General features: G+C 41.2%; 1 protein-coding gene across 6 annotated transcripts in view; it reads right to left on the reverse strand.

Annotated features, from left to right (window-relative positions):
- The window catches only part of LOC108936961 (inositol 1,4,5-trisphosphate receptor type 1), a 98,005-nt gene that overhangs the window by 70,803 nt on the left and 13,521 nt on the right, over window positions 1-13,681 (reverse strand). For 4 of the 6 annotated variants that reach the window (XM_018756625.2, XM_018756623.2, XM_018756622.2 and 1 more), the window contains exons 4-11: window positions 10,369-10,484; window positions 8,211-8,297; window positions 7,025-7,183; window positions 4,063-4,161; window positions 3,438-3,521; window positions 3,085-3,231; window positions 2,642-2,737; window positions 1,895-1,939 (exon numbers count right to left, since the gene is read on the reverse strand). In XM_018756625.2, the coding sequence (XP_018612141.1) occupies window positions 1,895-1,939; window positions 2,642-2,737; window positions 3,085-3,231; window positions 3,438-3,521; window positions 4,063-4,161; window positions 7,025-7,183; window positions 8,211-8,297; window positions 10,369-10,484 (833 nt within the window). Of the gene's footprint in view, window positions 1-399; window positions 466-1,894; window positions 1,940-2,641; window positions 2,738-3,084; window positions 3,232-3,437; window positions 3,522-4,062; window positions 4,162-7,024; window positions 7,184-8,210; window positions 8,298-10,368; window positions 10,485-13,681 lie in introns of those variants that run through there. The other 2 variants (XM_018756624.2, XM_018756626.1) reach the window with 2 other exon arrangements.

Consider the following 13,681-nt stretch of genomic DNA (forward strand, 5'->3'; position numbering starts at 1 on the left):
ACAGAATGTGTCAGCAAAACCGAATTTATTTTTTGAGGGGAGGGGGGAGATTAAAACTTTACACACATTGTGCTGCATGTAGTAGATGGAGTAGTGGAATAATGGGAAAACAGTTGCACTGTGATCCAGTTAGAAGTTTAGTTGAGGAACACACTGCGCATTTCCTAAAATGAAGTCAAATTTACCAAGAAAGAATCCCTTTAAAGGGTGTTACAATTAACTAGTCTTCTTGTTTGAGGACTCTAATCATGCTTGTCAATTTAGTTCTGCTTTTAGACAGCCCAAATACACCGGACAATTTTAAACAAGAAAAAACACTAACGTTAATCTCTGCTATTCACAGCGTTGCTTTTTTTGACACTTCTCTTAACCAATCGCAGTTTGCCTCACCCTACATACATTTTGGCCATCACGCACAAACCTTCAACAGAAGAAACCTAAACTACAAACAGCTCTACATTTCGGGAAAAACCCATAAGACTGAAAAACGTTTCTGTACACGACGCATCAGAACTCTGCTAAAAACCGGCATCATGTGGGCGCGAAAAGCGCTTGAGTGCCACCTGTCGGACAAGTGTGGTAAAGCATCGAGTAATCAGTGAGACTCCGGCGTGTCTCGGTAAATGTGACACTGACATCTAGAGGACAACGTGTACAATTAAGGTGCTACCAAGGCCAGGAAGAACTGCTGACAAAACTGACTGCAGAAACACATTGAAATAACAGCCCTGAAATATTCCAACCAAGCACATCTTTTTTATTGTTAATATTTTCTTCAATTACTGCAGTGTAAACAGAATGAGGATTGTTAGGTTCAGATTGTGTTAGAAAAATTTCCCCTTGAGAATACACACACACACATTATCAGAACCGCTTGTCCCATACGGGGTCGCGGGGAACCGGAGCCTAACCCGGCAACAGAGGGCGTAAGGCCGGAGGGGGAGGGGGCACACCCAGGACGGGACGCCAGTCCGTCGCAAGGCACCCCAAGCGGGACTCGAACCCCAGACCCACCAGAGAGCAGGACCTGGTCCAACCCACTGCGCCACCGTGCCCCCCTCCCTTGAGAATATACTATGTGTATCGTCTGATTTTCACACGTTTACATTTATACACACACACACTTTCATACACACACACACACACACACACACACACTTTCCGAACCGCTTGTCCCATACGGGGTCACGGAGAACCAGAGCCTATCCCAGCAACTCAGGGCGTAAGGCTAGAGGGGGAGGGGACACACCCAGGATGGGACGCCAGTCTGGCGCAAGGCACCCCAAGCGGGACTCGAACCCCAGACCCACCGGAGAGCAGAATCCGGTCCAACCCACTGTGCCACCACGCTCCCCGTTTACATTTACATTTATTCATTCAGCAAACGCTTTTTTCCAAAGCGACGTACCTCTCGGCAAAAGTACAATTTATGTTAAAGGCAGGGAACATTAAACAAAAAGGGGACTGGTGGGTTGAGGAAGCTGGAATGTCGGAATAGGAAAGAGGACGAAGGTCTTCTCCCTTCTGTAGATTCTCATCAGAGCTTTAAAAGGCCTCTTCTGTTAGCCTACTGATCACACACACAGATTGCTAAGCAAATGGTATGATTTAAAGGACATAGCAACAGACACCCTCAACGAGTCATTTACATAGTGCACTACCTTCGAACACTCATTTCCATAGGCCAGTGTTCACTGAACATCGCTAAAGCATGATCCTGCAACCTAACGTTACAGACCAAACATTTTAACCACTGCACCACCTACCATTCCTTGTCTTGCCTGAACACATGAAGTGACAAATGCTTTGCCTGAAAACAAAAGGCCTGGAAAACTCACAAATTTCACAACAGCAGAAAACTCATTAAGAAAAACTGTTTTTCACTCTCACTTACAGATGAGCGGGAGTCAAGGCATTCTTCCTCATAATCTGGATTCACCTGAGAGCATGTTAAAAGAAATTACTGACAGTTACATGGTTTATTTACAATAAGACTAACAGTGAAAAGATATTTTTCTATTAAAATTTGCTATATATTTTTAATGTTTTCCATTATTTTTAATAAATTCCAATAAAATAGTGTGACCTCAGATCTTTAATTCAATTCTATATTGACTCTGCTAAAAAGGCAGATTATTTAAAAAAAAAGTTAACTTCTCTGTGTTACAATTTATATGCCTAAATGTAATGTTCCAAGGATTATCTTTCATTACCCCAGATATACATTATTTACATATTAAACTGCTGATAACTGGGTATTAAAGGATATATATATATATTTTAAATTATTTTTTACTTTTGACACCTTTGTCCAAGGTGAAAGAATGTTACTGTACAGTTTATAACTGCTGACATTTATATAGCTTGATAATTTTACTGAGCACTTTCACTTGTCCCAAGCATACTGCAGCAGAAACTGGAACTTTCAGACTGCAAGGAAACACCTGAGCACTACGCAAACATTTAAACATGAATAAAAATAATGCTGTAATGCAAACAAGGTAGTTATATTCAAAATAACTGCTTTATGTTTCTATAACATTTCTGCATAATTTATAGAACTCAGGATTAAGTAAAAATGTGAGACACACAAAGGGCAAGGCAACAAAAAGTGGCACGAGGAGTGCGACGCCCTCCTCACCTCTGCGGCCAGGTAGTGTCCGGTGGCCAAATGTTTAAACCTGAACAAACTGTTCCAATATCCGGCCCCACCTCGACATGGGTCATGCTGGACCACCTGGTACAAGGCAGAAGGTCATCATGACAAATGTTACACAACCAAGAAGAATGATGGGCGGCACAAAACATACATTGTGAGATAATGGTGGAACAATGAGTGCCACAAAAGACCACAACAAAGAGCAGAGAAAGTTTACACACAGAAGTGGAAGCCTTTGGCTGTTAGACTACAGAGCGTCAGCTTTATTCTGGTTCATTTTAAGTGGTCCACATGAGTCCCTGTGTGCTTTTCATAAAATCAAACCAAGAGGAATCAAAAAGAAATATTATTAGAATCAATGCAAATGAGGAATGTCTCCTTCATTTTCATGGCGCAGAAGCAGTCTCCCAGTCATGAACACCAACCTCCACTTCCCACAAGGCCTTGCTGCTTGTGGCAGACGTGGCCGACTGTCGCCCTGTGGTCCGGAGGAAGACATACTGCTTCTTCCTGTGGTCGTCACAAGTTAGAAACTTCTCCTGTTCAGCATGGAACAGCCGCACAACATCACCCTGGCAACCAGAGGAAAGGTGCGGTCATAAGTACCCAGCAACCATTGCTTCATGAGCACTTAAGTTACTAATAGCATTAACAATACATTCTACCCAGCACATGTTGTAGATTTTATTTACTCTTCTTTTGTTGAACTAAAGATTATGATTCAATGTACTTCATTAAAATTTTATGGCGTGAAAAGGGGAGGAGGAAAAAAAAATACCCCTTTTAAAATGATTTCCTGGTTGTCACTCCACTTCATGAAGAGCACTATCTTCCAACTTGTGTTGCAGTTCACAGAATTCACCTGGAATAAAAGTAAGGCCCCCTCTGTTAGTATTAGAGTGTATGTTTCATACCACAGAGATTCAAATTGGTTTGATTGTTGCAAGACACCACAGAGTACTGCTTGTACAGAAGAACTGACTATGAGCATTGCTACACCCATACCTTGTGGTCTACATTTATGCAACATATGTGAAAAATTAATTTAAAAATAAATAGAAAGCCTCCACCGCTTATGTAGTAGATGTTAAATTAACAAACTTGTAGTTTTATCACCATGAGGCACCTTTCGTCACAGCATTAAATTACAGGGCTGTAAAACAAAGGGTCTTTTATAGACTCTTAAATTTGATTTTAAAGGCAGTTGCTGTCAGACAAAGACCACATGTTTAAAAATTTGAATTCAATGTGCTCCGGATACTTGTACAAGCCAATTATGTTACTACATTATTTCTATACAAAGGTTTTGAGCACTCTGATGGGAAAAGGAAATGGCCTATGAACCGCTCCTTTAGGACACAAAGGCCCCGTGGCTCTTCAGTGCGTTAAAAATGGAGACCCACCTCATTGCAGCCAGGGTTGTCTACCAGCTGGTGGCTGCTGGCATGGAGCGGCTGTCCGGCATTAACTGGGTTCAGAACCACCTTGTCTCCAATCACCACCTGCACAAGTAGACACACATGTTCAGAGCACAGGGTGAAGAGAAGCAGAATGTTTAAATCTGCATCAGCACAAACACATACAGTATTTTACATTAGTATGTAGTCATCATCACCAACAAATAACCATATGCACCCTCTTACCCTCTCAAACACACACCTCAAGACAACAGCAGACAGGCTGTGGATTAGCTGAATCTCCTCATCATACTATGCTCCACTGAAAATATATTAGGTTCTGTGGTGGTCCAAATCACTCAGACTTTCAACTGGCTATTTCAGCGCTGGGAACTGAGCAGTACATCTGGAAACTAAAGGTGAAGTTAAGGACACATCCTTCTACTCATGATATGGAACTGGAGGCAAATCTTGGGTAGTGTCTCTCCCCATGTTTTATATGCTCATAAGAAGGTACACCCAGGTATTATAGTTACACCCAAATCATAAATTCAGAAAACAGCCAGAAGGTTGCACTAAACGGGACAAAAAGAACCCCTTGCTACTGTGAAAGCATTATTAATAGAAGGAATTAATCGCAGCAACACCCAATACTTCATTTTTACAGCTCCAATAAGTGAAGATTTCCTTGTACTGAATCCAGCAACAAATAAGGGAGGCAGAAAAGATAGACTTGAGGTTAAATCCCAGAAAAGCTGTGCAGTACCTGCTGCTCTGGATTGCTCAACATCTGCAGCTGTATGTTTATAGATATAGGTGCAGTACATGAGAACAGCAGGGACCCACCAACATTTTTTTGAAAGATGTCATCTTATCCATCATATTGACTCATTGCACCCACTATGGAGCACATGTGATGAAAGGTACTATGAATAAACTTTACTACTATAATGTATTACCACAATTATCATCATGCACCTTCCTCCTAAAACACCATTTAAGAATGAATTAGCACCATAGTGGCAAAGCGAGCAGCACTTGTCTCAGTACTCGGGTGACATAAGAGGACATGGGTTCAATCCCTTCGCAGTCTGTGTAGAGTTCATGTTCTCCCCGTGGTGCTCCATTTTCCTCCCACAGTCCAGAGACGCCAGTTTCAAGTGACCTGATGACTAAATTGCCTATAGTTTGTGTGTTGCTCTGGTGTACACATGAGTGATTCACTGTAGTGAGTCTAGTAGTGTTACTTACCTTTGATTAAGAGTCAGCTCAACACTATAGTATTCAAGGAGGAGAAAAGCACCTTCTAAATGAATAAATGTAATGACATGTCGATATAAATACAAGAAAATAAGCCTAAATGTTAATATTAACAAGGCAACTTTATAAAAACTATGAACTATTTTACTTTTTGTATGGCTCTGACAGTTACGCAGATAACTGTGCAAGAGCTTTAACAACCTCCAAACAACCTTTTATATCACAACAGAACCCAATATCAGACAAGATGCTCTTCTGAAGTTGCTGTGTCATCTATTATTCGTAGATATTCTGAAGTTTTATGCAGTAACTTGTGCGATGATCATTGGTTCATATGATGGAAAGAAACTAATTGCACTTAATCACACGTCTGCATCCATGTCTCTCTTTCTGCTAATGTAAAGCCCACATAGTATTTTCTATGAGCTGTACATCACTTTGGAGAAAACCATCTGCTAAATGAATAAATGTATTAAGCATGACATTAAAAGCAGCTATAGTATAGTTTACTGGTTAGTGATGAATAATGTTCACACTTCCCTTAAGCAGATAAGAAGGGTACAAGTTACAAAGTGAATAAAAAGACACACTAAAGAATTCAGTTTGTCATGATACTCAGACACATTTATATGGAAAACATTGAACATAAATACTACTCTGAACTGCAGTGACTCTGTTCCAGTGTTTCCCACAGTGCCTCACATGTACCATGAGAACTTGGCTGTTGGAATAAGCTGCCAGAGTGTACAACTCTAGCAGGGTGTGCAATGTCAATATCAGATTTGTTTTCTACCTACTATGCCTTTCAACATGTAAGACAAGAGTATTAAAACCAGTAATAAGGGCATTCTTTGCAAGTGACCTGACTGAGGCCTTTGCCCAAACTGGTATGCACGGACAGGTTAATACAAAACAAAATATCCTTACAAGATTGCCAGATGACCAGCTCATGACAGTTCATGAGGTATGAGATCAAACAAAATCCACAAATTCAATTTACATTTACACACATTTATTCATAGTTGACACTTTTCTCCAAGGCAACTTACAATGTTAAGTATTTACAATTATTTATCCATTTATACAGCAGGGTAATTTAACTGGAGCAATTTTTGGGTACATACCTTGCTCAAGGGTACTGTAACAGCCAGAGGTGGGGGTTGAATCTGCAGCCTGTGAGTTCAAGGGCAGTAGCTCCTACTACTACGCTACCAGGTGTCCCAGAGCAATGTTTGTGTGGCTAAAGGTAAACTATGCATTGGAATGCTAAAATACATTCATTCAGTGTAGGGAAGAGCCATTAACCAGGCTATTTATGAAGACTAGAGGAAGAGAAGTGCAGACTACATAGGTTAGGGTATAAGGGAAGAAGGCTGAAATGGAAGAAAAGCTGAAAGGTCAGTATGCTTATCTGCTGCAGGCAACACAGCCAGGCTCACTATAGCTAATGTACATATGTGAGCTTTCGCTAATCTCAGACAAGGAGGACAGAGATGGATTCTGTACTCCTGTATCTTTCTACCTTGGAGACCTGTAATGAGTTTCATAATTCAAAGCTAGAATGCTGTGGACCAAAGTCCTTGAAGCAGTCTTAAAAAAAAAACCTGAAAACACACTTCTGCATCACCAGAGGTTAAGGATCATGTAGACTTCTAAAACCTGGAATATCCTTCATGACCTTTGACAGCAGGGTAAAACTGATACTCACACTGTCTCCAATGGAGCGCAACTTGTAGAAGGGCTGGATGTAGAACCAAGACCCTTCATTTCCAGCACTGTCCAACATAACCCTCATGGCATTCTTCTCAAGCAGGGCTGGCAGGCGCTTGTTCACTGTGAGGTACTTATTACTCTTCAGATGCAACAGCTGAAAATAGATGAAGACAAGTAAAAATAAATATTTAATGCAGAAAAAGTGCCACTTCCTGTGCTTCTCTTACGATGCACAAATACTAAAACTTTGAACAAAAAGTGGTTTCTAGAAATTAGAACATTTTCGTTTTCATTGGGTTTCAGGAATAATACAGGCAAGTAGATGGGGAAAATTATTAAATCAAGAAAGAATGTTTTCCCAGGTAGACCATTTAGATATTCCAAAATGAGTCTGCTATTTTTAAAGCACAGACTAGATTGCAGTCTAGCCCTGAAATCTCCCAAGCCAAAGGACATAAGAACAAGACTTCCATGAACAAGATAACTATAAAACCACACAGGAGTATTGCAGATATGTTACATATTAGGAAGATGGCTTGTTTCCTTATCCACCTCCAAGAGCTAAAATAATGAGAATAAAATCCACAATGCATAACTTGCCGAGTAAACAAGGACCACCCAGCCTTTTGCAGAAGCATTATAAACAAAGATGCCACATTAGAACACGTAGACTTTGTGCGCAACTGTGCCCAGAGTAAAGCTAGTCTACAACAACATGAACAGCAGTCCAAGGCTGGAGTCTCCAGTGACAAGTAAACGGCCTGAATCTGTGTGGTGATGAGGCAGCACAGGGCTCCGCTCTGCCCTGGACACTCTCCCATCCTGGGTTTGACGATACTCCCTCTCAACAACACAACAGACAGTATTCCTCCTGTGTGCTACACCGTCACCCACTCACTGTAAAGTTTAAATGCCAAAAGAGAAGCTCCCCCTTGCAGGGTGAAATCTGAAGTAGTCAACACAGGGTGAATTAAAATGAGTAAAAATAAGGCGTAGGACACTGCTGAATAAGAGGCACCTAGCTGAAACATTTCTTAGGGTTGCTTAAGTGCTGCAAATCAAGTTATGGTACCACAGCAAGGCATCACATTAACAGAACAAACTTGAGCTGTGGCAACAGGCCATGAAAATACACACACGCACACACACACACACACACACACACACACACACACACACACCTGAATGACATTCCCGTACTGTATTACTGTTCCCAGCAGCTTCCTGTTCTCTGACTCATTTTGTTTCTTCTCCAGATCTGCAGCATGCTGTGGCAGAGGAGTGGGGGACAGTGACATTAGCATGAGTAATGCTGAGATCAAATATGTTTTATTAAACACTTAAGTGATACAGAACGAGTTTGGGGGTATAATTTCCTTGACCGCAAATTCCTGCATATAAATGTGTTATAATTAGTAAAATACAAGAAATAAGGAACTAAAATTTCAGCAGTAGTAGCAGTCTAACAATAAGCAATTATTTATGCAAATGAGAAATTTCAAAGGTATAAATCCACACTAGCTAAAAAAACATTTAAAGTCTGCAGTTTCTATGGGTGCATCTTTAATGCTATCCTTCAAATAGGCAACCATGTTTATAACTTGAATAACAGGTGACAAACGCATAAGGTGAACTTCATAACCAGGTTACTCATGAATTTAAATATACAAATCTATTTTTTCCCAGGGGAACCCTTGGGTATTCTACCGCTTAAAATAAATAAATAAACTGGTGTCCATGGCAACATTCCTTAAAATGTAATGAACATAGTGACAGCACAGACAGGCACTCCGTTCTAAAGCTGTGTTTCACATTCTGACTTTTGCTCTTAAGCGATGATTTTGCACATCCTATCACCAAAACATTCTTGAATGGTTGAGAAATGGCTGAGGAAGAATATTGCTGTTAAACATTCATGAAGCACAATTCAAAACAACATTACTGCAGAGTGCAAAATGCATTTATCAGCAATCTCACGCTTCAGGACAAAAGTCAAGTGAAGTTTACATTTATTCATTAGCTGACTCTTTGGAGAAAAGTAACTTACAATATTAAGCTACCTACAACTATTCACCCATTTACTCAGCTGCCACTATAAAAATTCATACATTTGCACAAAATATATTAACCTAAAAAGTCACAAGAGAAATTATATAGTTGACAAACCTCCCAACCTATGCCATACTGCACACGTTTGAAATCACAGTCAGGTAAACAACATGGAGGCAATATGTAGAACCCAGAGCTCAGGAGCTGCAGAACAGGAAACCCATCTTTTGTTTCACTATGCAACCTATGTAAACAGCTCAGAAACCCAGAAAAGTCAAACCTTAAACTCTTTATTTTGCTGGACAAAAATTAAACAAATTAAAAAAAAAAAAAAACTAGCAATATCCTGCACAAATATTGTTTGAGGGACTTGCACAGTGAAAACACACACACACACACACACACACACACCATCTGAAACCGCTTCTCCCATGCAGGGTTGCGGGGAGCCAGAGCCTAACCCGGCAGCACAGGGTGTAAGGCTGGAGGGGGAGGGGACACACCCAGGACAAGACACTAGTCCGTCACAAGGCACCCCAAGCAGGATTCGAACCCCAGGCCCACTGGAGAGCAGGACCCGGTCAAAACCACTGCGCCACCGTGCCCCCCCTGCACAGAGAACGTTTAATAATTTGTGGGACGGAAATAATGTAGAGGCTTATTTTTGCTTGTCAATATATGGGGCACTGAGTAGGCAAATTACTGTCGCTGTTAAGTTTAAAAAGTACTTTGGCTGCTAATCCCTGAAACTCTATCAAGAATAAACAGACTATTTGAAGAGATGTTCATTAGGAGCTTACTCTGACAGCAATGGGCACAAATATATGTGTGCTGTCAAACAGGCTCAAATGCAGAGCTGTCTAATGCACATTTACTGTAACACTGAGGATTACTGTGGCCCACTAGGCCTCTGGAATTACAGATTCCCGATGCCAACTGGAATGTGACCTCACTTCAGGGATCACAAGGAGGGCTAATGGAATTCAACCCCTTTGTTTACCTTGATAGCCTCCAATTACACTGACGTGATTCTTTCTGACATTAAGTGTGAACGTTACTCAGGATTTACTGAAATACTGCCAAACATTTAAAACAGCCTAAAAATGACAAAAAATGTTACACTCTATTACATATTTATTAGTTTCACATTTTCCACAATCCAACCATTTGTTTAAAAGAGACAGGCCTCAGGCCTACGCATCGTTTAGCAGTACACGAGACTCTGTGCATGTCATGTGGTCGCACTTGGCCAGATGAGGGTGTGGAGGAACATCTCATCAGGACACTTACGTGCAGCTTATTCAGGAGAACTGTGTCCGTCGTGCTGTTCCCCCCGGGCTTTGCAGCCTTCCAGAACTGTTTCTGTGCAGAGTATCTGTTCATGGGACACAGCTTGAAAAGGCAGTCTGGACAGGGAACACAAGGACAAATGAAGCAGACATTTCAAAGCACAGTTTAGGATTAAAGTCAGCACAGATCAGCAATATGGTCAACACATTCAATAATCAATTGTACATCAATCGTTGTCTTTTGGCACAAGGTCATTATTGAAAAGAAAAAATAATCACCTGAAGGGGAGAGAGAGAAGAAAAAAAATCTCACTTTAATTAATCCAAAACATTGATTCAGTAAATTCTTTTCAATAGAGGACTGTTGGGATGCAGATATTGATCCAGAGGCATGAAACACAGAGGTGCATGCATACGTGGCCTGAGGGTAATTCAGAAATTCAAAACAGCACATATGTGGAATTCGAAAAGAAACCTGGTTACCCAAAGGAAACCAAGGCAAACACCAGGGCAAACTGCACAAGCAGAGCTGAGGATGAGGTTTTATTCTGTTGTTAAAACAGGATGTGAAGAATTGGATTTACCTTTTGTGTGAAAGACTAGAAAGCAAATGGTTTGGCTACACTGGATGGGTAGTAAAGAGAAACATACACAAGTATAAAACTGAACAAGGGTGCTGCATGGGAGGATGGGAGGTTAAAAACCTGATGTAAGGTTTGCAGAGACCAAGGGATAAATGTCTCAGTGGGGGGAGTCTGTGATGCATCATGGGAGTCCACAGGAAATTACACAAGTATTGAGTCGACCAGCAGCTGTACATAGTCCCTTGTGGGTGGAAGCAGCTCAACGCCGGATTGGCTACTCGAAAGCAAAGTGGGCAGTGAAGGCAAGAGCAGGTAGCGAGGCATACTCAAGTATTGATTTTCCCAAAGCAAGCAGGGCAGATACTGGCGTAGCATACATGCACAACGAGTGCAAAATAACTCAGAACAATCTATTCCACTACATTAAAAACAGCTACTCCTCAAACAGCCTTTTACTACATTACATAATTGCTTAGTAAATTTATACAGGCAGATACATGGTGATGCCATTCCAATTGTCAGCATTAAAAGAGCAGTGCCCATTGTCAGAATGAAAACCTGCAATGGGTTGTTTCCATTTGATTGAAAGATAGAAAAGATTAAGAGGAAAAAGAGTAAGCCTTGGAAATGTAGGCAGGAAGAAGGGATTTGAAAATGAGTATGTAAAGAGGATAGAATTTGTGAGCACGTGTACATAAGGGCCCCACCTAAACTGGTTCCAATGTAGTGCAACAATCCACCTACATGCCATCAGTATGCAACATACTGTACAACAGCACTGTGAGAGGTATGAAGAAAACATTACTGCTCTTCTACACACACACATCATGTTTCAATGTTAACACTACAGTAACAGTACTGCTTTCACAACACTTGATGCCTATTATCTTTAAAATTAAGCACCGAGTGATCCACCAATTCAGTGACTATTCCTGTAACTACAGACTTACAATAACAGACAAAAATAACTAACAGTACACAGGCTCAGTTATACTTATGCAAAACATAGGGCAGCACTTGTATACTTATACTAATACAACAGGCAAATATCCACCCCTGCTAAGCTCTTGTCATGCAAATGTAATTCAGGTTTTGGGAAGCAAGTAGCATAGCAGTTAAGGTCATGGAATTGTAACCTTTTTCCTGGTTTAGCAATTTATGCTACTGCTGTAGTACTCCTGAGCAAGGTACCCATTCTGAGTGGCTCCAGCTGAAATATCTAACTGTATAAAAGCAAACACCATAAGTCCCTCAGCACAAGTGTAAGAAAGGCAATGAATTAATAATGAAGCATATCAAGCGGAATCTGAAGGGAGGTGTTCTTTACAGTGGACTTTAAAGGCTCTGAGATGACAAAGGAAGGGGAAACAATTAGATGTGTCAGAAGCAACAATTTGAAAGGCAGCATCAGCTATGGGTGGTTTTAAAAATAAAACTAATAAAAAAAAACCTTCTAAGGGTTAAGCATATAGCACAGTGACAGGCAAGCCTCAGTTCACACTGTGAAAGGTAAGGTACAACATCAAATTGTTACCATACAGAGAAATCAGTACTGAAAAGGTTCCTTCATGCCATTGACTCCATGTGCACTTTTACGGTAGCCAGTATGGGGGGTTGTCACCAGTCAAAGCAAACTGCAAACCACAATTCTAAAAATACCTCCATGTTAGAACACAAATGATTGTTTAAATACGCCAGCATCTGTAGCGCAAAAAATCAAGGGTTCTAAAAATTAAAACCAATCAGATAGCACAAACACCAGCCAAACTGGAAACACAAAATCATCAAGTTAGTGGATGTTAGAACTAACTGTTCCCAATGATCAAAAGGAATCTTGGTATCTCAAGGTTTATAAAAATTCCAAAAATAAACCCGAATCTCCTCCATGTACACTAAGAAAAGCATTGCTGACCGAAAACAATACAGCAACAAGGAACATGACTATGCATCAGATAAAAAGTAAACTTCACCCCCGTTAACCTTGGTGCTGTTTCTAACAAAAGGGGGGGGAAGAAGGGAAAAATGGATTTGCAAGCGAGAGAGAGAACGCGATAGAGCAATAGCGAGCAAGCGAGAGTACATCCACCCCCTCTCCCTTCATCTTCAGCTACAGCAGTGTTACCAAATAAGGAGAGGGAAGCAGGGCCGATCCCACCCGGGTGGGCAGCTGCCCCAAATCCCAGCTCTCTTCTCTTATTAGAAGCCAATCCCGCTCACATACACGGCTAGCAGATGTGGGGAAGTGTCTGTTCAACAGAATAGTATTCCACACCATTCCTACTAACACGTGAAGATGCTGTTCAACCCAGACAGTCCTCAGATGTTCAGAAGACAAGACCAACCAACTGCTAAAAAAAAAAAAAAAAACTGCTTAAGCAAGATGAGGGAGAGAGACACCTGGGCATGGACAACCAGGCAGAGGAAGGGTGATCTTATTCCCCTTACACTTTTGCCTCTAGCTGATCCTTTGTCAGCTTTTCTTTCTCTCCGTTATAAAGACAGATGTGCAGGATAAGGACCCTGCTTGGCTGGCTGTCAGAACGCAGTGGCTGTCCTCTTCACAGGAGAATTCTCGTGAAGGTGCAGATAGATGGGTCCTTGCATATCTGATGGGACTGCAGTCAGGCCAAAAGGATTGGAAGCGCATGGTAGTGCAGCGTTTAGGACTGGTGCCTCACAGGACCTGGGCGGAGCGTTCAGACGTGGGTTTGGATCCGGTTCAGTTTGCAT

This window comes from Scleropages formosus, chromosome 2 (assembly GCF_900964775.1).
Source record: "Scleropages formosus chromosome 2, fSclFor1.1, whole genome shotgun sequence".
In the NCBI taxonomy this organism is placed as follows: Eukaryota; Metazoa; Chordata; class Actinopteri; order Osteoglossiformes; family Osteoglossidae; genus Scleropages; species Scleropages formosus.